This window comes from Macrotis lagotis, chromosome X, assembly GCF_037893015.1.
Source record: "Macrotis lagotis isolate mMagLag1 chromosome X, bilby.v1.9.chrom.fasta, whole genome shotgun sequence".
Lineage (NCBI taxonomy): Eukaryota > Metazoa > Chordata > Mammalia > Peramelemorphia > Peramelidae > Macrotis > Macrotis lagotis.
Genome location: NC_133666.1, coordinates 283896900 through 283924033, shown reverse-complemented (window position 1 = coordinate 283924033; position 27134 = coordinate 283896900). Strand labels below are relative to the sequence as shown.

At 35.8% G+C, this 27134-nt stretch overlaps 1 protein-coding gene across 1 annotated transcript in view; it reads right to left on the bottom strand.

Annotated features, from left to right (window-relative positions):
* Positions 1 to 27134, bottom strand: part of C9 (complement C9) — a 67576-nt gene that overhangs the window by 26459 nt on the left and 13983 nt on the right. Inside the window, exons 3-8 of the mRNA XM_074208021.1 lie at positions 24148 to 24292; positions 23579 to 23723; positions 14695 to 14833; positions 12453 to 12854; positions 8814 to 9054; positions 6515 to 6640 (exon numbers count right to left, since the gene is read on the bottom strand). Coding sequence (XP_074064122.1) covers positions 6515 to 6640; positions 8814 to 9054; positions 12453 to 12854; positions 14695 to 14833; positions 23579 to 23723; positions 24148 to 24292 — 1198 coding nt within the window. The remainder of the gene's footprint in view (positions 1 to 6514; positions 6641 to 8813; positions 9055 to 12452; positions 12855 to 14694; positions 14834 to 23578; positions 23724 to 24147; positions 24293 to 27134) is intronic.

Sequence of the window (27134 nt, the reverse complement as noted above, 5' to 3'; positions counted from 1 at the left end):
AAAGGTAAAAAAAAAAGGGGGGGCGGTAAAAGGAAAAAAATGCAATCCAGCAAGTTGAAACTGGTTATATCCCAGCATGGGGGGTGGGTAGAGACTCTCATAAATCCTGAGAATCCTGAGAAATGTAACTCTAGCAGAGAGAATATACCTAGCCAGAAATGCTGGACATTCATGACCTATCCATGAGACTCATATCTAATGGGATGTAACTGGCTTTAACTCCACTGGGGAGAAAGACTCTAATAACTCTCAGGAATTTGGACTCTATTCAACAGAATATACTGAACTAGAAGGGACAGACACTCAGAATTTTCTATGACTTAGATAGAATGATCTAAAAAAAAATAAACTACCTCCCTAAAAAGGGGGACAGGAAAGAGATGGGAGGAGGGAGGGGATTGAATGGGACAAAGCTCATTACACTAAGAGGTACAAAAAACCTATGGTAATAGAGGGGAAGAAGGGAGTAGAGGAGAAACACCTGAATCTTCTTCTCATCAGACTTGGCTTAAAGTCAACCTACACATACTCAGTTAACTTATAAAACATCTAACCTTTCAAGAAGTAAAAGGGGAAAAGGGGACGGGGGACAGAGAAAGGGAAGGGGAGTGGAGGAAATAAGGGGAAATAGCAAAAGGAAGGGAAGGGAACAGGGAAAGGGGAAAGAAAGGGGAGGGAGTGATATAGGAGGGCAAACACACTGAAGGGGGTGGTATTCAAAAACAAAATACTGGGGAATATGGATAAAAGGGGGGAAAGGGGGAAAATACAAACAGAGGGAAGATAGCACGGAGGGCAATAAAGAATTAGTAATCATAACCTTGAATGTGAATGGGATGATCTCTCCCTTAAAATGTAAGCAAATAGCAGAGTGGATTAAAAACCAGAATCCTACAATATGCTGCTTACAAGAAACTCATTTGAAGCAGAGAGATACACATAGAGTAAAGGTAAAAGGTTGGACTAAATTATACTTTGCTTCAGGTGAAGTAAAAAAAGCAGGGGTAGCAATCCTCATCTCAGACAAAGCAGCAGAAAAAATAGATAGTGTTAAAAGAGATAAGGAAGGAAACTTTAACCTCCTAAAAGGTATCATAGACAATAAATTCATTTCAATATTGAATATATATGCACCTAGTGGGACAGCACCCAAATTCTTAGAGGACAAGCTGAAAGAACTACAGGAAGACATAGACACCAAAACTCTTCTAGTGGGAGACCTCAACCCCCCACTATTAGATCTAGATAAATCAAATCATAAAACAAACAAGAAAGAAATTAGGGAGGTAAATAGATTGTTAGAAAAATTAGATATGGTAGACTTATGGAGGAAACTGAATGGGGATAGGAAAGAATATACCTTTTTCTCTGCAGTACATGGAACTTATACAAAAATTGACCATGTACTAGGACATAAAAACCTAATGATCAACTGCAGAAAGGCAGAAATAGTGAATACATCTTTCTCAGATCACAATGCAATAAAATTCATATGCAATACTGGGCCAAGGGGATAAAGACCCAGAGCAAATTGGAAACTGAATAACCTCATCTTAAAAAATGAGTGGACCAAAAAACAAATTATAGAAAGAATTAACCATTTTATCCTAGATAATGATAATAATGAAACAACATACCAAAACCTATGGGATTCATTCAAAGCAACTTTGAGGGGATATATTATAGCTCTAAATGCTTATATGAATAAATTGGAGAAAGAAGAAATCAATGAACTAAGCATGCAACTAAAAAAATTAGAGAAAGAACAAATCAAAAATCCCCAATCAAATACCAAATTAAAAATTTTAAAAATCAAAGGAGAAATTAATAAAATTGAAAGCAAAAAACTATTGAATTAATAAATAAAACCAAAAGTTGGTATTATGAAAAAACCAATAAAATTGATAAACCTCTGGTCAATTTGATTAAAAAAAAAGAAAGAAGAAAACCAAGTTGCTAGTATTATAAATGAAAAACTGAACTCACCACCAATGAGGAGGAAATTAAAGTAATAATTTGAAATTATTTTGCCCAACTTTATGCCAATAAATTTGATAATCTAAGTGAAATGGATGAATATTTACAAAAATATAAGTTGCCCAGGTTAAATGAAGAAGAGATTAAATACCTGAACAACCCTATCTCAGAAAAAGAAATTCAACAAGCCATTAGTGAACTCCCTAAAAAAAAAATCTCCAGGGCCTGATGGATTCACAAGTGAATTCTACCAAACATTTAAGGAACAATTGGTTCCAATCCTATATAAACTCTTTGGAAAAATAGGGAAAGATGGAACTCTGCCTAACTCTTTCTATGAAACCAATATGGTACTGCTACCTAAACCAGGAAGAGTTAAAACAGAGAAAGAAAATTATAGACCTATTTCCCTCATGAATATAGATGCAAAAATCCTAAATAAAATCTTAGCAAAATGACTACAACAAGTCATCACTAGGATAATACATTATGATCAATTAGGATTTATTCCAGGAATGCAGGGTTGGTTCAATATTGGGAAAACTGTTAATATACTCAAATATATCAATAACAAACCTATCAGAAACCATATGATCATATCAATAGATGCTGAAAAAGCTTTTGACAAAATACAGCATCCATTCCTATTAAAAACACTAGAGAGTGTAGAAATATATTGGACTGTTCCTTAAAATAATGAGCAGTATCTATCTGAAACCATCAACAAGCATTATACTCAATGGGGAGAGGCTAGAGGCATTCCCAATAAGATCAGGGGTTAAACAAGGGTGCCCATTATCACCACTACGATTCAATATTGTATTAGAAATGTTAGCATCAGCAATTAGAGAAGAGAAAGAAATTAAAGGAATTAGAATTGGGAAGGAAGAGACAAAACTCTCACTATTAGCAGATGACATGATGGTCTACCTAGAGAATCCCAAGAAATCATCTAAAAAACTACTGGAAACAATGAGCAATTTTAGCAAAGTTGCAGGTTATAAAATAAACCCCCATAAATCCTCAACTTTCCTATATATGACTAGCAAGAAACAGCAGGAAGAGCTAGAAAGAGAAATTCCATTCACAGTAACCTCAGACAGTGTAAAATACTTGGGAGTCTATTTGCCAAGACAGACTCAGAATCTTTTTGAAAACAATTATAAAACACTTCTCACACAAATTAAATCAGATTTAAATAACTGGGCAAATATCAACTGCTCATGGATAGGGAGAGCTAATATAATAAAAATGACAATTCTACCAAAACTAAACTATCTGTTTAGTGCCCTACCAATCAAAATTCCAAAAAATTACTTTAATGAGCTAGAAAAAATTGTAAGTAAATTCATATGGAGAAATAAAAAGTCAAGAATTGCCAGGAACTTAATGAAAAAAATGCAAACAAAGGTGGCTTAGCACTACCCGATCTAAAATTATATTATAAAGCATCAGTCGTCATAACTGTTTGGTATTGGCTAAGAAATAGAGTGGTGGACCAGTGGAATAGACTAGGTGTAAAAGCAGGAGAGGATTATAGTAATCTGCTGTTTGATAAACCCAAAGAGTCAGGCCACCGGGATAAAAACTCCCTCTCTGATAAAAACTGCTGGGATAATTGGAAGTTAGTATGGAAGAAACTTAGATTAGACCAACACCTCACACCCTTTACCAAGATAAGATCCAAATGGTTACAGGACATAGACATAAAAAACAATACTATAAGCAAATTAGAAGATCAAGGACTAGTCTACCTGTCAGATCTATGGAAAGGGGAACAGTTTATGACTAAGGAAGAGTTGGAGAACATCACTAAAAACCAATTAGATGATTTCAATTCCATTAAATTAAAAAGTTTTTGCACAGGTAAAACCAATGTAATCAAAATCAAAAGAAAAGTAGTAAATTGGGAAACAATCTTTATAATTAATGATTCTGACAAAGGACTCATTTCTAAAATATACAGAGAACTGAGTCATATTTTTAAAACAAAAAGCCATTCCCCAATTTACAAATGGTCAAAGGATATGCAAAGGCAATTTACAGATGAGGAGATCAAAGCAATCCATAGCCATATGAAAAAATGATCTAAATCATTAATTATTAGAGAAATGCAAATTAAAGCTTCGTTGAGGTACCACCTCACACCTCTCAGATTGGCCAGTATGACCAGGAAGGATAATGATCCTTGTTGGAAGGGATGTGGGAAATCTGGGACACTATTACACTGTTGGTGGAGTTGTGAACTCATCCAACCCTTCTGGAGAGCTATTTGGAACTATGCCCAAAGGGCAACAAAAATGTGGATACCCTTTGACCCAGCAATACCAATACTGGGTCTATACCCTGAAGAGATGAGGAAAAAGGGTAAAAACATTACTTGTACAAAAATATTTATAGCAGCCCTGTTTGTGGTGGCAAAGAATTGGAAATACAGTAAATGTCCTTCAATTGGGGAATGGTTTAGCAAACTGTGGTATATGTATGTCATGGAATACTATTGTTCTATTAGAAATCAGGAGGGACGGGATTTCAGGGAAACCTGGAGGGATTTGCATGAACTGATGCTGAGTGAGATGAGCAGAACCAGAAAAACACTGTACACCCTAACAGCAACATGGGAGTGATGTTCAACCTTGAAGGACTTACTCATTCCATCAGTGCAACAATTGGGAACAATTTTTGGCTGTCTGCAAAGGAGAGTACCATCTGTATCCAGATAAGGTGCTGTGGAATTTGAACAAAGTACAAGGACTATTCCCTTTAATTCGGAAAAAAAAAAACCCAGATGTCTTATGGTTTGATCTGGTTACCTCTGAGAATTCTGTTCTCTTTAAGGATATGATTTCTCTCTCATCACACCCAATTTGGATCGAGGTACAACATGGAAACAAAGTAAAGACTGATGGAGTGCTATCTGTGGGGTGGGGGTGGGGGTAGGGAAGCAAGATTGGGGGGAAACTGTAAAACTCAAATAATATCTTTAATAAAAATTTAAAAAAAAGACAAAAAAAAGTTAAATGACTCACCCAAGATCACACAGTTAGTAAGTGTCTGAACCCACTGTCTAAAGCCTCAGGGGAAGGGCCAGCTAGATGGCGTAGTGGTTAGAGCCCCAGCTCTGGAGTCAGGAGGACCTGAATTTAAATCCTGACTCAGACACTTAATACTTACTTAGCTGTGTGTCCTTGGGCAAGTCACAATCCCATTGCCTTGCAAAAACAAACAAACAAACAAACAAAAAAGACTAAGGGGCAGCTATTTGGTACAGTGCATAGAGCACCATCCCCTGGAGTCAGGAGGCTCTGAGTTCAAATCCAACCTTAGACACTAGACACTTTCTATCTAGTGACCTTGGGCAAGTCACTTAACCCTGACTGCCTCACATCCAGAATTATCTCCAGTCATCTGGATCCATATCTGACCACTGGACCCAGATGGCTCTGGGGGAGAAAGTGAGGATGACTAAGCACAGTAGTCCCTCACTCAAATCCAAATTACCTCCCTGATATCATGGTCTTCTTTGAGAATGGAGGGCAAAAAACATCAAGAGCATATTTCCTTATCAGTTCTCCAGGACTAAAATAATTTATTATAGCTTTCCAGTGGATTGTACATTAGTGTTATTTTTGTCACACATTTTGTTTTCTCTTTTCTACTTTCTTCACTCTGAATAATTTTAAAATAAAAAAAATTAATCTAAGGCAATGGGGTTAAGTGACTTATCCAAGGTCACACAGCCAGGCAATTATTGTCTAAGGCTGGATTTGAACTCAGGTCCTCCTGACTCCAGGACTGGTGCTCTATCCACTGCACCACCTATCTGCCCCACATTCTGAATAATTTTATTACAAATCCTCTCATTTTCTCCTAATTCCTCAATTTGTTCTTTTTTTAAGGCATGGAAAATTTGTTCATATATACTATAATTTATTCAACCATTCTCCATTTGATGGGAATCTATTTCATTTTTTTTTTTAGGTTTTTGCAAGGCAAATGGGGTTAAGTGGCTTGCCCAAGGCCACACAGCTAGGTAATTATTAAGTGTCTGAGGCCGGATTTGAACTCAGGTACTCCTGACTTCAGGGCTGGTGCTCTATCCACTGCGTCACCTAATCTCCCCTCGATATCATTTTTTCTTAAATTACTCCAATAGAAGATGATGCTATGACTATTTCATAGTATGAAGAATATTCTTAGGAGAACACAGTGATATTACTGCAACAATTTCCTAGGATTTTTGTGAGATTCAAATAAGATAATACTTGCAAAGTGTTTAACATAGTGACTGGCACAGCTTAGGTAAAAATGCTTGTGTCCTTGCTTCTGCTGTGTTACTGAATTTCTGCCAGACCCTATGCAAAGTATTTTACTTCTAAGTTATTCTGTCCTGTTGTAAATCAAAAGAGAGACACCTTGACTCATTCCAAATGTATGGAAGTGCTATGAGGGGAAGAAAGTCTTCAAAAATGCTTATTCTCAGAGAAAGGGGGCAGGTAAATAAGTAATACAGAGAGTCTTGAATAGTCATACTTACCTAGGTTTTTTGAGTGTACTGCCGAGCAGTCAGAACTTTCTTTGTTGACTTGGAAATCTATTACACTTTGGAAAGAGAGTTCCAAATCATATCCAAGGCATTTCCGCACGTCATGTATTTCAAGACCTACAAAAGAAATTCATTAGAAGATTCTTAGAGGATTCATTTATTAAATAAATAAAATTATTATTAAATAAAAGTCAAATAAACCTTGACCTTATTTCTTGGAAAGGAAAAAACAAAAGTTTTGTTTCTGGGGAGTTATTGCTGCCTACAAAGTCATCGTTACTATCTCTCTGCACCTTCCCTTATTAGCATCACCCAGTGGTACCCAGTGGAATTTTGCTGCTTGCCAACTTAATGGTGAATAGCACACCTTGTTTTGTCATTCCTAGGCATAAAAAGCACTGGGACTGGGAATGAGGAAAGAGATGTGGGGGAAGGCCGTCCTGGACCATGGGCACAAAAGGTATTTCTTGTCTACAGAGGGAAATGCAGGAAATAAGCAGTATAGTGGGCTTATAACACTGGACCCAGGAAGACTGGCATTCAAATTCTGAATCACTTACTAACCTGTGTGGTTCTGGCAAATCACTTAACCTCTTTGGGCCTCAGTTTCCCTATCTGCAAAAGGAAGGCGTTAACTTTAGAGACCTCTAAGGACCTTTCCAGCTCTAAATCCTATGATCCTTTAATATGAATCATGACTTCACAGGAATTCTATGAACCAATTTCTTCTAGGTCATTTAGATCTTATTTTATATATAAGGAAACTTTATTAAGGAGGAAACAAACCAGGTATAAAGAGGGGAAATGGCATTTCCTACAGTCTACAGATATTTTAAATAGCATGTCCTGGAGCTATCTCAAACTCAAGGTATCCAAGAAAGAACCACTATCTTTCTTCCCAAGTCCACCCCTCTTCCAAACTTTCTTATTTTTTTGGGGTTACCATCATCCTTCTAGTCACCTAGGTTCAGCATCTTGGTATCATTTTGGACTCCTCATTCTCCCATACCCTATACAGATAATCAGTGACTATATCTTTCTGATTCTTATCACTACACATCTGGATTATTGCCAATAGCCTCCTAATTGTTTTCCTTGAATTATCCATTCCCACTGTAATTCATGCATTATTCACAAGACTGCCAAAGTGTTTTCCTAAAGTGCATTTCAGACCTGTCATCTCACCCCTACCCCAAACTAAATAAATGTCAATGCTACTTCATTCCTTTTATGTAATGTAAATTTTTTGTCTTTTAAAAACACTTCGCAGTTTTTCTTTCCTACCTTATTATACATTGGTCTCCTTCCTGAATTTTGTATTAGCTGCTCATCATTCCCTCTTAGAATGTAAGCTCTGAGAGGGCAGGTGTTAGTTTAGTTTTGACATTCCACCTGACACATAGGAGGCACTTAAAAATGTTTGTTGACTTGAACCTAATTGAACAAAATTCAATGTCCTTCATGTCATTCTTGCACCTATTATGTACTACACATGTACTACTACATGGGGATACAAGGAAAGCCAAAGAATAATCTTTGCCCTCAAGGAATTTACAATCTAAGGTGGGGGACAACAAGAAAACTATTTATACAAGTAAACTATTTGTAGGATAAATTGGAAATAATTAACAGAATCAAGTGCTTTTACAGCACTAGGGTGGGGAAACTTTTCTGCCAAGGGTCATTTGGGTATTTACAACATCATTTGAAGGTTATACAAATTATCAACTTAAAAGTTAGCCTGTTATATTTGGTCAAACATTTAATTAATTCACCCCTAAAAAGCTGTGGCAGCACCAGACCACATGATGTCATAAGTTTTATATGACTGGACATTTCTTGCCTCCACTATGGAAGATTTATCTGAGCCATGAAGAAAACCAGGGAAATCTGGTTATTAGCTTAATAAAGTAGACTTAATAAAACTGTGGATTCTATAAAAAATTTTTTTTTATCACTCTAATATATTTCTCTGAGAGGAGTATTGTTATCTGCTAGATGTTAAGCAAGTCTCAGTTACATATGCTTTACAGGGTTTTCTTGAGACTCTGCTGGGTAGTCCATGGCCAAACTGAAGTGTTTCCAGGAGATTATCTATTCTCCATTTGATGAACAAAATTGCAGAGTAGAGCAAGGGGACATATTTCTTCTCTTTCAGAAAATCCATATAGTAGAACTGGTCTGCTGGAAACTTTGTCCATGCATGTATGCATATATTGGGGGAGGGGTTAGTGAAAGTGTCTAGGGTACCTGATCTAAAGAGTCAGTAGAGAACCAACATTAGGCCTACCTCTCCTTTGCATTTCTTCTTTGTCCAACACAAATATCAATTCATATTTCCCTCCTATATTCCCAGAGCTACTGTAATGAGTGCCATATGTTTCCAAAAATCCAAAATATTCTCCCTTTTCATAGTTGGTAGGCAGAGCTTTTAAGTCATCCAGAAAAGTACTTTTCAACATAAAATCTCGATTTCGCATATGGAATCTTCCAAGCTGAACTTCTCCTTTCACATTTAAAAAGATTTTTGTCTGCATTATAAAATGGACAAAGAGAAAAAATGTGAAGGTTAATTGCAATCATTTTCTAGTTTAATTAAAAAATCAAAGCACATATCCATGAAAATTTCATTCAAAGAATTTGAGAATTAGAAGGGACCTTATGGACAATTTAATGCAATTGAAAAAAACCCAGGCCCAGAAAGACTAAACACACCTACTTTTAAGTAGGCTGTAATCAATTAAGTGGCTGAGAAGTTGTTAAGTGGGCAACATTTCAGTTGACAAAGTGCTTTCCTCAGAACAGTTCTATGAAGTGATGTTAAATCATTTGATAATTATTAAAGTCATCTTTCAGATGAACAAAATGAGGTTTGGTGAAACTTTAGATCTGGATGGGATTATATAAGAAGGACTCCCAATAAATACTAAATCAAAATATGCATCTTCAGTGAGTACCTAGTCAATATTGCAAAAAGAATGTTCTAAAGAGGCACTGCTCTGGTTAGGAGCCAAGAATCCTTTGGCAAAGAATTGATGCTTGGAATCTGATAAAAGGATTGGTGACTTGGGTAGAGCCTCCCATTCTACACTTGGTTCTTTTTTCACTCTATCATACTATCAGCCTGAGTGACTTGTTCAGAGCTGCCAGCAAAGGCAGCATTATTACTCAATTCTCTTCTTCTATTATACCAAATCAACTTTTAATTTTTGAGGAGGAAGAGGAAGAAGCAGGAGATAGAATCTTGGTACATTCCAGGCTTTTTACACATTGTTCTTCTTCATGTTCTTCAGACTGGTTTTTATTGCTTTTCTTTGCTCAGAATGTTCCAACTTTCATTTCTGTACCTTTGTACTGACAGTGCCCTATGCCTTGGGGCCCCTTTCCTCTCTTTTCTATAACTCAGAATCTTTTCCTTCATTCAAAGCTCAGTTTGAACACTATTTCCACCTGAGGCCTTTCTTGGTGTTCCTAGTTACTAATTAGTCTTCCCCCCACACCCCAAAATTACCTTGTAGGTTTAAGGCATAATTTTTGTATATACTTATTTGTATACATGTTTTCTTCTATTCCCTATTGTAAGATCTTTGAAGGTGGCCACCACTTCCCTTCTTCTTTGCATTTCATATACTTGGTATAGTGTTTAGCACATAGTAGAATCTTAAATGCTTGTTGATTTATGGATTGTTGATTTCTAAAGTCAATGAAATACCTTACCCAAGTTCAGGCAGTTACGTTAGGGACTTGAGTTTTAATTTTAGGGAGGAAGAGAGAAAGAAAATTAGTAGAGAAGGAGGAACAGAGAAAAAAGGGAGAGGAAGGAAAGAAAAGAGGGAGATGTAAGGAAAGGAAAGCAATAGAGAAGGGAGAGTCAGTGAGAAAAGGAAAAGTAAGAAGGGAAAGGAGAGAAAAGAATTAAAAGAGGGAAGGCAGGAGGGAAGAAGAGGAAAAAGGAAAGAAGAGAAAGGAAGAAGAGAGAAAATGTAAGGAGGAAGAGGAGGGAGAAGAAGTGAAGATAGGGAAAGGAAGGAGGAGGGAGGAAAGGGAGAAATAATATTATGCTAATACATGTGTGGAAAAGCATAAACCAAAAACTCCACAGTGAAAAATTCCCAAGGGATTTGGACAATTGTCAAAGCAGAAATTTTGTGATAGCCTGTGCAATCCAAATAACTTGTTCCTATTTGTCTAAAGTGCAAACTAGACCTGTTCATGGTATCTCAAAGATTTTCCTGCTGCAGCTATAGTTAGTACATATTATTTACAGAGATCTTTGACCATTGGACTTGGACATAGAGTTTCAGGCAGTTGGTCAGTCACACATGACTTCTCAACCGGCTGGATGACAGGACTACCTGGAGGGAATGAGTGGTACCAGTTCCAAAAATGTCTCAGGGAAGAAGAATTCACACTGTGCACAGTATGAATTAATGCTGCATTCTGTTGTTTCCTATTACAATTCAGTACTGAGCTTCAAAGATGCACAAAAAATATTCTAATCCCCAGTCCAGATTGTAAAGCATGAATAATGAGCTGGATTTTGAGGAAGGGTTCTCCCAAGTGTCCATGTGTGTATTTTTCTTAAGAATTCAATTAGAAGATTTCAAATTTGACTAGTTCATGATGCAGATTTGTCAGTAAGGATTTTCTACTAGCATCTCATTCTTTGAGACCTAAGAGTCATAATTTTATTATTATTTGCATTAAAATACAATTTGGTAATTGGGGAAAGGAGAAAGAAATTTGATATTTATTTCAAAGTGCTTAGATCCACTTATCTTAAGAACTCAATGCACACATAGAAACACAAATCAAATATGCATGCACACATAAACATGTTGGACTAAATAACAGGTTTTTAATAATTCTAAAACTTCTGTGAAATAGAAATATGAGGTATGATGATATTAAGAGACTGATTTATGGAATATCTCATTGCCTTATGATCATAATTAGTAGCAAATAAATATTCTTTCTCCTTTCTAATGCATTATAATGAATCATCAGTAATGTTATATCTTAAAGCATTTTTATAAATTTATTACTATTAGTTTATAGAGTATCTCACAAACAATCGTGATGTCAGTGTTAAAATAGCATGTTATCATAGTTCCTAGTCAGTATACCTGAACTCTGAAAGTAGACTACTTAAGGCCAACAAACCTTTGTGAACGGCAAAATCATGATTTGATGAGCCTTTCAGTGTTCCACAAATATCAATTCTGAAGCAAGGAAGGCTGCTCCCTTCTTCACAAAAAGGGAATAATCTCTCCTTGGAGCATTCTAGTTGCAATATTAATTTGTTATTCACCAATGACAGATATTGCAGTTTAATGTTTCTTGAATGTCCTTCTCTGGTTCTGGCCAGCTCCAGATACTAAAATCATCAGAACAGTTCTAGATAATTCAATGACTAGAATATTGAATTCAGAGTCAGGAAGTTCTGAATTCAAATTCAGTTTCAGACACTTGCTTAACTGTGTAACCCTTAACAGGGACATCTAGGTTGCACAATGGAGAAAATGTTAGACTTGGAGTCAGGAAGACCTAAATTCAAATGTGACCTTAGACACTTATTAGCTGTGTGACCCTAAGCAAGTCACTTTCTCTCAGTTTCCTCATCTGTAAAATGAACTGGAGAAAGAAATAACAAATCACTCCAAGTATCTTTGCCAAGAAAACACCAAATAGGGTCACAAAGAGTCAGACATAACTGAAACAACTCAATAACAACAACAATCCTCAATGGTAAAATGGGAAAAATAAAACCTCCCTCCCAGGGTGGTTGTGAGGATAATAAATACCATTTGTAAAATGCTTTGCAAAATTTGAAGTGCTATAATGCAATAATAATAATTATTGTTATTATTATAGCAACAATAATATAGTTTAAAAACATTTTATATTGTATACTTTTTTTTAATCCTACCTCGTCTGAGGAATAATACTTGATAAGGTAGAGACTTTCATTTTTTGAGTATCGATATCTAAATGTTAGAGCAGAATTTTCTTTGCTTTGATCAGATTTTCCTGCAAGTGGTCCACCTCCAGGGGATCCATCCCCAGGTGCTTCTTTTCCAGGTACTTCATCCCCAGGCACTTCATCTTCAAGCATTTTGGGTTCTGGAGCTTTGGCTTCAGCTTCTCCAAATTCTGGAACATTAGAATCAAAGGATTGTATAGTATTGATTAAATTCAAAGGGCCTTCAGTAGATGTGAGTTTTAGAGACACGCCAAAGCCAAAACTTGTTCTCCTTTCTCTGAAGGTTTCTGCTATTTGAAGTTTATGTTCTTCATAGTTTTCTGTTCTAAACTTTTTTTCTGCTTTGGTCTAAAAGAAAGGAAAACAACCAATTATTCTGAAATCAAAAGAAAATATAATTAGATGATGTTTTTCTTTGATAATTTAACATTTTATTAGGTAAGTATAGAAAGGTTATTAAACATTAAAATGGGTTCTCCCTTTATAGATCTTTTTTTTTAGGTTTTTGCAAGGCAAATGGGGTTAAGTGGCTTGCCCAAGGCCACACAGCTAGGTAATTATTAAGTGTCTGAGACTGGATTTGAACCCAGGTACTCCTGACTCCAAGGCCAGTGCTTTATCCATTACGCCACCTAGCCGCCCCCTCCAATAGATCTTTTAAAGAGGACAGGATATCACTATCTCTCAGAAAAAGCTTTGTAAGATAGTCTAGACTGAAATCAGGAAAATGAACTTCATATGACCTTTCTCAATCCATTGCATATCTGAGATTTTAAATATGTATATATATATATATATTTTCATATCAAGTATGAAAAAATTTTTTCTCCTGTGAATCATCATGAAACAGAAGGTACAATAAGCTATTTTGGTTATTTTTTCCTTCTCTCTTCTTCACCATCCTTTTCTTTCTTTTTTTCCCTCATCCTTTTCCATTCCAAGGTGACCTAAGGTACAAGAAAAATATTGAGTTTCATATAAACAGATGCTAATAGTAATTCTGATGTCACAAGGGACCACCAAGAGGATTTAAACACTTACAATTTGCATGGGATCTAAAACTAATTTGCTTTTCTATTTCCCACTATTGAATTTTCATTCAAGTGGTCCCTCATGGTTCTCCTGAACTTTCTCCCTTCTACTCCCATTGTTATTAGAATTTTCTTAAGAAATTTAATTCAGGTAGTGGGCATAAACTCCAGAGGAAATCTAAGAAAGCATTAAGCACTCCCTAATAATCATCTAAGTCATAGTTCTAGAAAAATTATGCAAACCTCTAAAAAAGGTTAATGACTTATTGTTCAGGGCTGTTTTCTAGACTTGTTTGAAAGAACATGATAGGGTTGTATCAGGCATTTCTTATAAATGAGTGAATATTGATGTACATTCACAAGATGAGTTAGAGCAAAAGTACAAATTAAGATAAAGGAGTGGGGTATTGCAGATGCAAGTTTTCATTACTCTAAGCCAAGAAATGAGTACAAGCAATGAGCATCATTTAAATCATTATGTATCACATCTTAGGTTTTGCCCAAGTTCTGCCAATGTTATCCTAATTTCTTCTCATGATTCTAAGATAGTTGTCAATGGTTTCCTTATATTTGTTGAAGATGGTCAGTTCATCAGAAAGAAATTGGTTTGGATTGCTGTTTATCCTTCATTCTCAAAGAAGACCATGAAATCAGGGAGGTGTTGTGATGGTGTGCAAGTGAGTAAGATTCAAGTAAGGGTGTGCTGTGCAAAATCACCAACCTCACTTTCTCCTCTGGGTCATTTGTGTCCTGTAGCCAGATATGGTTTAGGATGACTGAAGATGGCCCTGGATACAGTGGAGTGCAAGGAGACTTTGATTTTCTAAAGCTATATCTTTCCAGGTCACAGTCTGATTGAAGCAACATTCAGTCATTAGGGTTAGGTAAGAGAGAGAGATCAGGCAAAGAGGCCAAGAGTGACCACTTCCCAATATTTTGGTTTATGGGTGATTTGAAGCCTTTTTTTAGAGAGATTAAATGGATGATACTGTTCTTTAAATGCCCAGTAGTTCTTACATTCAATTAATTATTTCTCTTGTCTGCAGAACTTCACCCAATATTTCTCATGAAACTTATCCAAGCAATTTGATATCTTTTGAACTAGATTCTGAGAAGTTACAGATTAATTTGGTGGTAGGATTTGTGAGGAGACTTACATCATAATTTAGAGTTGCCACATTCCAGGGCCTGCGATAATAGGTCCCAGTATTTCCATCTCGAACTCGCTCACATAGACCATGGAAATATTCATTGTCAAAGGGGGTGTCCAAAGGATCCATCCCTAAAATGTTGATCCTGTGAACAGAAGAGATAGCAAATTTCCAAGGGTAGCCTTCTCTACTCTAACTCGAAAGGAAATTTCAAGAGCCCTCCTTCACCATTACTACCCAATGATCTATTAAGGAAGAAAATAATTCAGGGATCTCTTCTCCTCATTCTAGAATCTTTAATAGTAAAGTTGTCTCAAAGAAGCCCCTAAACTCTTTGAGAATAAAAAAATTGCTTTCAATGAGAAAGAGCAAAAAAAATATTACTAAAGCAAAGCACTAGGAGAATTGGGCTCTGATTCCTAATTTCTCTTCTCTAACTTGGATCTAACTTCTTGAAAGCAGTTTAAGCTGTGAGACTGGAATGCCAACTCTGTAAATTATTTGCAAACAGTGCATCCCAGGGGCACAATCTAGCATGTGTGTATGTTAGGTTGCATCTATGAATCAATTCTTGTGATTCTACCCTTCCTCTCTTCACTTTCTTTAAACATGTGTCTTCTCCTCCAGCTGTCTCATTGCACGTCAAGGACCTCTTTTTTTTGTTTCCAGGACTGTATTAGACATAGTGTACTTTCCAGCATTCCAATAGGAACACTGAAATTCCAGCTTACTGGCAAAAAGTCCAACTGTTTCCCCTTACTTTGGCCCCAATTTCCATCTTTTTTGGGGACAATTTTCTTTTAGAAAAATAGTAGAAAGATTATGTTCTGATTCAAAAGATTAAAGGCTGTATAGTAGGTATATACTGACTATGTTTGGCATTCTTTACAAAACTATTTCTTTGAAAAAAATATAGTGTTAACAGTTAGAAGAATTCAGTGATTACCACAATCTTTTGGATCATTCATGATAATGTCTGGGACTGATTAGTTCACTTGCTTAGGATGGAGAGCTAGTAAGTTTCCATCCCTCAAGCCTATCTACTCCAATGAGTTTAATTATTTTCTCTATACAAATGAATGCCTATATATATATATATATATATATGCACATATGTGTGCATATTTATACATATCCAGTTTTAGTCTCTCCCCTGAGCTTCAGTCCCATATTACCAATTGCTTATTGGATATTTCAAACTAGATGCCTTGGAGATATCACAAAAATGACATGTCCAAAACTGAACACATCTTTCCCTTCAAACCCTTCCTTTTTTCAAAGTTCACCATTACTATAAGAGACAAGACCATTCTTTTTTCATGTTTGTAATTTCAGCATTATCCTTAATTCTGTCCTAATTAATAAATTAATTATCCTAATATTATTCTTTACCCTACATATCTAATCAGTTTTCTTTTTTAGATTTTTTTTTCATTTTTTCCCAAGGCAATGGGTTTAAGTGGCTTGCCCAAGGCCACATGGCTAGGTAATTATTAACTGTCTGAGGTTGGATTTGAACCCAGGTACTCCTGATTCCAAGGCCAGTGCTCTTATTCACTGCGCCACCTAGCCGCCCCAAATCAGTTTTCAAATCTTGCTATTTTAGGCTTCCATATCTTCTCTTGAATTCTATCCCTTTATTCATAAAGCTAACACCTTAGTTCAGACTCTTGCCTAAATTGTTGCAATACTTTCCAAGTTAGTCTCTTCAAACTTCTTATCATTTCAGTTCATCCTACATACAATTACCAAAGTAATTTTCCTTAATCACAGATCTGACCACATGTCACCTGTCCTCAAATCAATTCTTAATGTCTCTCTATTGCCTTTAGGTTAAAAATATTGTCTCCTCTCTTTAAGTTGTAAAGTCCTTCATAACCTGCTCCTAGCCTATTTTAACAGCCTCAATAGATGCTACTTTTTCTACTGCAAACTTATCCAGAAAACTGACCTTTTTTATTTTTCACAGTCAGCACTCAATCCATCTGTTCTGTCTGTGCCTTTCCACAGATGGAATACATTCTCTCCTCACTTCCAACATACAATGTCCCTTTCTTTAAGATGCAGCTCAAACATCATCATCTGCATGAAAATGTTCCTGATTCTCCCCAAGTGCTTATATCCTCACTCCCAAACTACCTTGTGCCTATTACTTTTCATATATTTATTTTCTCTAAATATTTATTTTGTACATACTTTTTTACATCCTTGTGGTCTCTCTCACTAGAATATAATTTGCATTTATGACTCAGTGACTATCACAAGGCCTGGCCCACAGAAGGCATTGATTGATTGATTAGATTGGCACAGAAAAAAAATTGAGAGCTGTTCAGCTGCAGGTTGTTCCCTGAGGCAACTATATCACTATTCATATCACTAATCATAAGGACAAGTTGGCAAAAGAATGTGACTAAATTAGGACAAGCCTACCACCAATGCTACAAAATCATTAAAAAGCATGTCCTACTGACAGCCAGTTAGTAATATTTTATTCATTTGGCTGGCATGTTTCAGGAAATCTCTGAATCAGCAGAAAGAACTTGAAATTTCCTTTTCTCTTTAACTAACTAGTGGTATCCATTACATTTTATGGGAGGCTCAGTTAAGGAGACAAAATTTTCACAATAATTTCAAAGTGTGGCTGATAAATGAAAATATATTCTCCTAAAGAAGCCCTTTTAATAAAAATAATAATAACTATTATTATTATTATTGCCTCTATGAAGCATTTTAAGCAATAGGGCCTTTTATTATATCCAATTTACATGATGAGAAAACTGAGGCTGAGAAAGGTCACCAAAATAGTAAGTATCTGAAACCAGATTTCAACTTAGATTTTCCTACTTCAGTACTCTATTCACTTTTATTTCAGCTGACTTGGAATACAAGCAGTAGGAGATTAAGTGTTCAATGAAAGGAAGAAAATGATGCTATAGGACTTTAGATGCAGGAGGAATCTCAGAGGTCATCTAATCCAGACCACTTTTTTTTTAACATAAGAAACTGACTTTCTATTCAGAGGTTGAATGACTTGCTATGGTTTACACAGGTGAACAGAGCTAAAATTCACACTAGATTCTTCTGAGTCCGCATCCAGTGTTTTTTCCACTGTAATCACACACAGTATTATGTTGTGCTTGGTAGGTCACCTAATCTCTTAGTCTCAGTTATTTGACTTGTAAAATAGGGACAATCTAAGTTGAATTCTGGTGCAATCTATATCACAAAGCTTTTGTGAGAAGTGCTTTATAAAATATAATGGTAATATGATTCACATACAATAATATATATGTAAAATGTTTTTCTAAACCTATTGAAATACCAACTATGATGATGATGATTAATATGGTCAAGACTGGAACTACATATGGAGTTCTAGGGAACTTACTGATTGAGCAAATTTCCTTTACCAATGCTGATTGACCCCCTTCCTTCTCAAGTTATAGTTTATCTGAGAGGTTAATGACTTACCCAGTGTCATACTACCAGAATATGTCAGAAGCAGGCCTGGAACCAAGATATTCCTGGTTTTAAAGTTGACTTTCTCTATCTACTATGACACACTGCCTCTCTCATACAATTGCCATTAAATAGATGAGTTGCCATAACTGAAAGAATCATGAATGAAAGGGCCACTAGGGGAACAAAGGGTAGATAGAAGATAAAGAAGTAGATTCAAAAAGGAAAGATATTCCCCTGGAGAAGGGATGGGATGTGGTGTGTCTGGGGACCCAATGAGCAGGTCAGTGTGGTTGAAGCTACATGAGATCTTGCTGTGACTCTGATCAAAATTGATCAGGGGTGGCATTTGGTTCTACTGCTCTAGAGTCAACCAGTCTAGTCTACAAGGAGATAGTTTGATCTTCTAGGTAACATGAAAATTCATCATGCGTGGAATGCTCTTTAGGGAGAGGAAACGCCCGTGTCCTCTGGTTAATACTTGGCATGAGTCTGTCTTCCCAGCTGCATCCCAATTCAGTAGTTTACCAGGTGAGCTGGAGGGAATCTTTCCTGGGCTTGATCCACAGGGGAGATTTTAAGCTCGGAGCACAAGGAAAGCATTCTTTGCATATCATACATAATTTCATCTGGTTTGGATTTGCGTGTTTTCAATGAATACAAGATGGTGTGGAAGGATTACACTAAATGCTTTTGAAAATCTTAGAGGACCACAAGGCAAGGGTCTGTCAGAGTTGCAACCCAATCCAATTCAACCCTTCTGGAATCCTCATTCAAGTGGTAGAGCAGTTCACTGGGAGAAAAAAGTATAGAATAATTCCGACTAATGTTGGGGACTTTGATCTGTGAAAGAATCTGGTTGTGTGTGACAGTCGACAAGATAAGATTTGGAGAGATTGTCCAGATGGCAAAATATAGAAATGCAGTTTATAGTCTTGCTTGCTGAAACTCTCACCATCATCTTTATTGCTGTTATTATTGCCTTATGTCTATTAGTTCAGACATTTAGACATCATAAGAATAGTAATCAGAGTAAATGAAGAAAAATTTTAATAGTATGTAATAAATTATTATAAATGCAATTGCAAAATGACCCCCTTTGACCTGTAATTTTTTTTTAAAATATTGGTTCTTGTAAATCATGGTTTTTTTTAACTTTACATATCTAATTTAAGAGCTCAGCTCTTGCTTTAGGATCTCATTTTAAAGTAAAATATTAAATATCAATTCTGCTTTGAAGTGGAAGAGGCAACTTCAGGGTTTTTGTTGGAGTGGAGACGAGGGTGGAAGTTGAAGCAGTAATATGATATAATGAAATGCAATTCAGAGATATCAGGTTTAGTTCTGGCTTTGCAAATGATTGGATGTGGGCCTTAGGCAAATCACAAAGCCTCTCTGTATTTCTGTTTTCTTGCCCTTAAAATGGGATAATAGTGAATGAATGACTAGAGGATGACAAATGTTTATTAAGTACTTAATATATACCCAGTTTCAGCTAAATATTGTGTATACAAATACAAAAGTAAGTCAATTCCTGACCTCAAAAAGCTTACATTTTAATGAGGAGATAATATTTATAGGGAGTGGTGGCCAGGGAAGAGAATTTTGGTCAATGGAAGTCAGTCACAAAAATGGTATATAGAACAATAGGGCAGTTGAGGAAATGGTAGCAAAATTATAAAATTCAAATGATGTAATGTGTACGAGGGTCTTAAAAATAAATCACTATGTAAATGAAAAATGTTTCATTCAAAATAATGTTATACAGCAAGTCTCTTAACCCCATTTGCCTTGCAAAAACTAAAAAAAAAATACAGCCCTCAAATATTTCATTAATGACACATTTTCACAAAAAGATAGGAATTTAAGAAAAATGTAGTACAATTTTATACAGGTTAAATGGTTAAGAAATGCATAAATATTACTTTGGGTTGCTACTTGGACTCTATTTTTTGTCTTTTTTTTTTTTTTTGCAAGGCAAATGGGGTTAAGTGGTTTGCCCAAGGCCACACAGCTAGGTAATTATTAAGTGTCTGAGATCGGATTTGAACCCAGGTACTCCTGACTCCAAGGCCGGTGCTTTATCCACTATGCCATCCAGCTGCCCCCTATTTTTTGTCTTTTTAAGAAAACAATGTAGTGAAAAAGGAGGTATGAACTGATAATCATGGAATCTGAGTTTGAATCCTCACTTATAGCCTTTATCCTTGTGGTTTCACTTCAGGTGCTATATCTATAAACTGAAAATGTTGAATTCAGTGGCATCCAATGTACTTTCCACTTTGAGATTTGTGATCCCACGATCCCAAAGGAGGCAAATGTGGTGTTGGGAAAAGAGTCTGAAATTTCTCTTATGAAAGCCTGGATTGGATCCCTGATCCTACTGCCTTCTAGTTATGTAACCTTGGGCAAGTCATATAACTTCTTTGAGAACATGGATTGGATCCCTGGTTCTACTGCCTTCTAGTTATATAACCATGGGCAAGTCATATAACTTCTTTGAGAACATTTCTTCATCTGTAAAATGGGTTTAAAACTTGTACTGCCCATTATACAAGCCTGGTATGAAGATTAAACTACATACTATATGATACTTTGTAAACCAAAAGCACTAAAAGTCTAATTGTTATTCTTGTGTTCAGTAACTTTAATCATGTCCAACACTTTATGACCATATTTGGGGTATTGGTATCAAAGACACTGGAGTGATTTGCCATTTCCTTCTCTAGCTCATTTTAAAGTTGAGGAAACTGAGGCAAACAAGATTAAATGTCTTGCCCAGAGTCTCACAACTAGTAAATATCTGTGGCCAGATTTGAACTCTATTACTATTACTATTATTCATTGTGCTACATATCTGTCCCTTGGTCAAACTATAATGATTTAGGAATTAAATGGTCCTGATAGCTTTCAATAAATCTTGCTGAGAACAAGACCATCATGTGATTTCCCCACTATCTCCAGTCATGCCATTCCACATGCAGTCTGCCCTTTCTCTTGCTCCTGATGGACGTACTCCTGTGTCGCAGAATTCTGACAGATGAGCTTTCACTTGTTTTGCCTGGAACCAGGCCATCTTGCCCCTTCCAGGCTATGTCTATCCCATGTTGCTGCATGTATATTATCAGCTTTTCCCTCTTTTCTCCTATTTCCTGATCCTAGTTCCCTCCCCAACATGGGCTATTTTCCCTTAATAGATTGTAAACTTTTTAAAGGCAGGGACTTTCTTACACATTTATATTTTCATTCCCAGAACTTAGCATGCAGTTTAATTATTCACAAAAAAATATTCTTTTAGGGAAAAGCTAATAGTTTTATATTTTTTCTGTTTAGGGCTATTATATAGACAAATTCTACCCAGGACTCTTTTAGTAGTTGCATGAAAATATTTTAAGTGATTCAGCATTTAAGTGAGCAATTAGTTGTATTACTTGATAGAACTTGATTGCATCTGATTGCACCTTCAGGAAACTGGCCAAATGGAGGTGGGAGATGTTTCATTATAGTGTATTAGCAATACAACTGCAAAATGAGCTTGAAAAGGAAATGGCAAACCATTCTTATATCTGTTAAGAAAACCCCAAATGGGGTTATGAGGTGTTGAATATGACCGAACAACAGAAGAGATATCAGATATTATCTGATCCAATCACCGTAAGGGTGGCTAGGTGGTGCAATGGATGAAGTGTTGGACCAGTTGTGGAGTTTAAATATACCCTCAGAAACTTATTAGCTATATGACCCTAGACAAGTAACTTAACTCTGTTTTCTCATCTATAAAATGATCTGGAGAAGAAAATGACAAACTACCCAGTATCTTTGACAAGAAAATCCCAAATAAGGTCACAAAAAGTCATACAGGAGTAAAAATGATTGAATAGTGATACCACTAAATGAGGTTTGGGAGCAAAGTATTTGGAGGATGTGCTTGTATATTACGACTGATTGACAATGATTGGGCAAATTTAGGAAGAGCAAGGTTAAGCTAGTTGTTGATAAAACTCTCACTTATGATCTAGCTCAGGTGAATCAATGGATAAAAATCACTGGAACCTGGAGTCAGAAAGACCTGAGTGCAGTATCCAACCTCAGATACTTCCTAGCTGTGTGATCCTGGGCAAATCACTTAACCTCTGTCTGCCTCTGTTTCCTTAACCTTAAATAGTAACTATCACATAAGTTTATTGTGAAGATTAAGTGAGATATTTGTAAAGTACTTAGTAAGTGCCTTATACTCTAGGTACTCGATAAATGCTTATTCCTTTCCTCCAAGGAAATGATAGCTGGACTTTATATTATCTGTGAAAAGACGGAGCACCAATACCATTGTACTACAGAAGGCTTTTGTCATTATCCATTTTTACGATGTCAAATTTGAGATTTCCACCTGAGATAAATCCTTAATGATCTTAACTTCCTTCTCCTCCTTCTCCTCAGGACCACCACCATCAGCTTCCACTCATTATTGTTGCCCTTAACACCCTATCTCCTCTTTACTAACTCTGTGTCCTTGGGCAAAGCATTTAACTTTTCAGTTCCCTAAGACTATGTTACAGAATATTGCTAACTTACATTGTAGAAGAATATCTTCTCTACCAGTAATCATAGTTCTGTACAAAACAACAGAGAAGGGGTAGCAACAACAATGAGTCACATATATTAAATACTTTGTTTTTGGAGACAGCTACTTGGTACAGTGAATAATACACTGTTAGACTCAGAGTCAGCAACACTTGATTTTGAATCCTACCTCAGACATTTACTAGTTATATGACCTCATGCATGACACTTAGCATCTCTAATCTCAAGTTTCCTCATCTGTACAATGAGAATAATAACACCTACCCCATAGGGTTGTTGTGAAAATCAAACAAGTTAACATATGAAAAGTACTTCACAAACCTTAAAAATCCTATATAATTATTAACTATTATTATTATTAAAACTCCCTCTTCATGATCATTTTATGAAGTAGGTTATATAGGTATTATTATTTTCATTTTATAAGAAACTGAGTCTTAGAGATACTAAGTGACTTATCCAGGACCCCACAACTAGTAAAATGGCAGAGCTGAAATTTAAATTGTGTGTGTGTGTGTGTGTGTGTGTGTGTGTGTGTGTGTGTGTGTGTGTTTTCATTCAGTGAAAAAGGATACATTTTTCCTGGGGCTCTAAGTGGCCAATATAGACTGGGATTTGAGTCAAGCTATTTCAAGCACAAGGGCTTTAACCTCTGCATGTGCCACCAAAGGGTGAGCTTCCCTGGCACTTTATTTTTACTCTGGATGATTCCATTGTATCTCCAGGGTGACCTGGCACTGGTAAGAACAGTTGTTTTTTTTGTCTATAGTGTGACTTGTCTTTTCCCTAGAGATAATGTTCACCTAACCAGGAGGTATTTATTTCCTCTGTAATTTAAATAGATACTGACCCAGATCCAGCCATCCGGCCAAGCTCAGATAATTCTGTCTCACTACGGCAGGGAGAACGTGGGTCTTTTTCACAATTGTCTTCATCAGAAAAGTCTCCACAGTCATTGTCTTCATTACATAGAAGCCGCTTTTTAATACATCGACCTAAATAAACGACAATAATGACTTGATATGGCATGGTATAATTTATATTGCCCAAAATGGAATAAAATGCTCCTTTTTAAAAATCATTTTAGGAAGCCCTCTGTATCACACTGAGGGAGACACCGAGTCTCCATCTGCTAAGGTATAGGTAATATCCAGATGCACACAATGTGCACACACATCTACAAACACACACATTTACATACTGAACTCTAAAGACATCTAATATTTTTGATGAAGATAAAGGACAAAATAGACTCTTTGCATGAGATACACAAAGTATCTTTGGAAGTTCTAGTTGAACTAGAATTTAATTTCTTTCACTCTTATAGTCAAACAGAACCCACAATGAACAATCTGTGCCCAAAAATGTCAGCCAAGCAATTTGTCCCATACTAGTGAATTGAAGAGATAGACACAATACCTGTTTCACATTTAAAATCATTTCCACAGTAATTTTCTTCATCTTCACAGATACTAGTAGATTCACAGCTACGCCTGTCTCCCAAAGAATATAGGCATCGCTTCCCACCAAACTGGCCAAAGGCTTCCACAGTTCGTGAACGATACTGTTTAAAAAACCCCAAACTGGTTGGTATTTGAAAAACATGAGGCTATGAATACCACAAAAGGTATTATACAACTGGATATTAGGGAAAACAAATTGCTTACAAACCAATGTGAAATACGGAAAAAGGCAGACAGAAATGATCTTGAAATAAAATTTCATGCTGTGTATTCTGACTTTTTTGTGGTAATCTTTAAGAATTTCATCATGCCTCTTCTGCATATTATATTGCTATCTCTTCAAATGCAAAATAATTATCAAATAAATTCAAATTACCATTTATATTTTGGGTCAGTGACATAGCTGAGTTGGTAGGTCTCTTCAAATTAGAACAAAAAAGAAAAGAAATCTTATGATGAGATCAAACTTTGTGTTCAGCAGGAATAATCATTGTTATTTCAGGAAGATATGTGTCTCTTAGCAAGGGGCAAGAGAAGGATGTGTCCTGGTCCAAAAAAAAAAGAGCTCTTTTGATCACCCCTGAAATACTTGATCACTCCTGCTACATGAAAACCTGCAATTAAGAAAAAGTTAATCTTTTTTAAAATAAATTTTTATTTATATCTTTTGTTTCTTTAAAAAATCCTCAGAATTTCTTGTAATAATCCTCCTTCCTCCCTCCCAAAGAGCTTCTCTGTGTAACAAATCATTTTGATATAATTTGTCAGTCTGATAGTAAATAGCTGGGGTTCTTAATTATTATTGTTCTTATTGATTTATTCTTTTTTTTTTTAGTTTTTTTGCAAGGCAATGGGGTTAAGTGGCTTGCCCAAGGCCACATGGCTAGGTAATTATTAAGTGTCTGAGGCTGGATTTGAACTCAGGTACTCCTGACTCCAAGGCCGGTGCTCTATCCACTGTGCCACTTAGCAGCCCCTGATTTATTCTTTTTTTCTGATTTTAACTGTTGACATTATTTGATATATACAACAAGTTGATTGTCGCATATTTACTGTTTTCCCCTTCATCACTGTATGATGCTCTTATTTATTATCCCTTTTAATTTTCTTAAAATCTAAATTACATGTAATCTGATAATCATAATTTGCAGTTGAATAACATATTTTAGATCAAATTCAGTTTTAATCTAGCTATAATATTTACATTAGATTTTGCATTCTTGTGGACAATATATTCATGGAACTACAAGAAAAATTTCTTGATCCTTTCTTCAAGTATTTCTCTTTCAAGTTTATTGTTATAAGTAATAAATTAAGTGTCAACTCTTAAAATTAATGTAGCAGGAGTAATCCTGGAAATCCCATGAAGCTAGAATGAATTTTGACTATTTTCTGAAGAAAATGCACCTTGCTGGGTTAATAAAAGAAAATATTTTTAGTCCCTGATGATTAGGAGTGTTCTGAAGATGACTGGTGACTGATAGACAGGATGATAGACTTTTAATGAGATGAGTCTCTTTGGTCTACGAAAGAACTAAATAGAATGAATCTACTACCTTTTGGTATTCTTTTCCAGTGTTTTCTCTATCACTGACTTTCAGCTGCCAAATGATCAATAATAAGTATATATTAAGTATCTGCACTATGCTAGGGCAACTGAAGATAAAAGTACAATAAATAAAAATCATCCCAATTGTACTGAGCAAAGACAACCAATAAATATATAAGTACAAACAACATAAATATAAAGTGAATAAATACAAACATATATAAAACATATACAAAAAATATAGACAAAGTAGTTTGGAAGTAGAGGCGTCAACAGTTTAAGGAATTAGGAAATGCTAAATACAAAAAGTGATTCCTGAGTTGCAAATTAAAGAAATTGAATCTGTGAGGCAAAAATAATAAAGGAGGATTTTTCAGACCAGTGGAGTTGGCCAGTACAATAACAAAGAATGGAGATGGACTGTTGTGTGTGAATAACACAGAGGTCAATTTGATTAGCCTGCAGAGAATCCTACCTGGATTGATTCACAATGAGACTGGAAGGGTAGATTGGGGGCTGGGTTGTGTAGGGATTTTAAAAGCTAAAATATGTTCCCAAGGTCAATGGGAAGTCAGAGGAACTGATTGTGTGGAGTGGTTATATGATCAGATCTACACTTTTAAGGAAATTTGCTTTGGCAGCAAGATATGATAGTGGTAGAAGTGTGCTGCAGTCAGATGCTACCATTGAGAGCTGATTGTTAAAGTTTTTACTGTAAGAATTTGCATCTCTAAAATCAGTAAATTTTACAAATCAGAATTTGATTTACTGTTTTATTGATTTCTAGAATTAAGAAAGTGATTGAAAAAAATGTTATCAATTAAAATGATTAAAATTGTGTAGTGCACATATTTTTCCTCCAGAGTGCTGATTGTTAAGCATTTATCAGTATTGTCTGGGTAGAAGGGATTTATTTCTACTCTTTCACTTTTTACCCTGGTCTCATGCAATAACCACAGTTTGTTGAACAAGAACATGGCAATAGGAACATGAGCTTGTCTCATCAGGTCTGACATTAGAATTTCTTTATTTTCCTTATTCTCCAAGTGGCTTTTGAATTTTTTTTTGGGGATTTCCATGGTGAAGGGATAACTATCCATTTCCCGATGTCCATAATGTACATCATTTACCTTTACCAAGAGGGGACCCTGCTAATCATAGTTTATGGAAATCCTAGACATGAACTATACAAGTTTTGTTTTAGAGATTTTTTTGGGATGACTGAGGGTGGAATCAGAAGCAGAAGTAGAAACTTGAGGATCTTTTATGAAGTACAACCTGAACCCGAGATCTGGGTAAATCCAGAGTTTAGGGGACCCAGGACAAGGAGTTAACTTAATATACAAATATGTTTGCATTTCTATTTTTAACACTATTAATCATTTTACTTATAT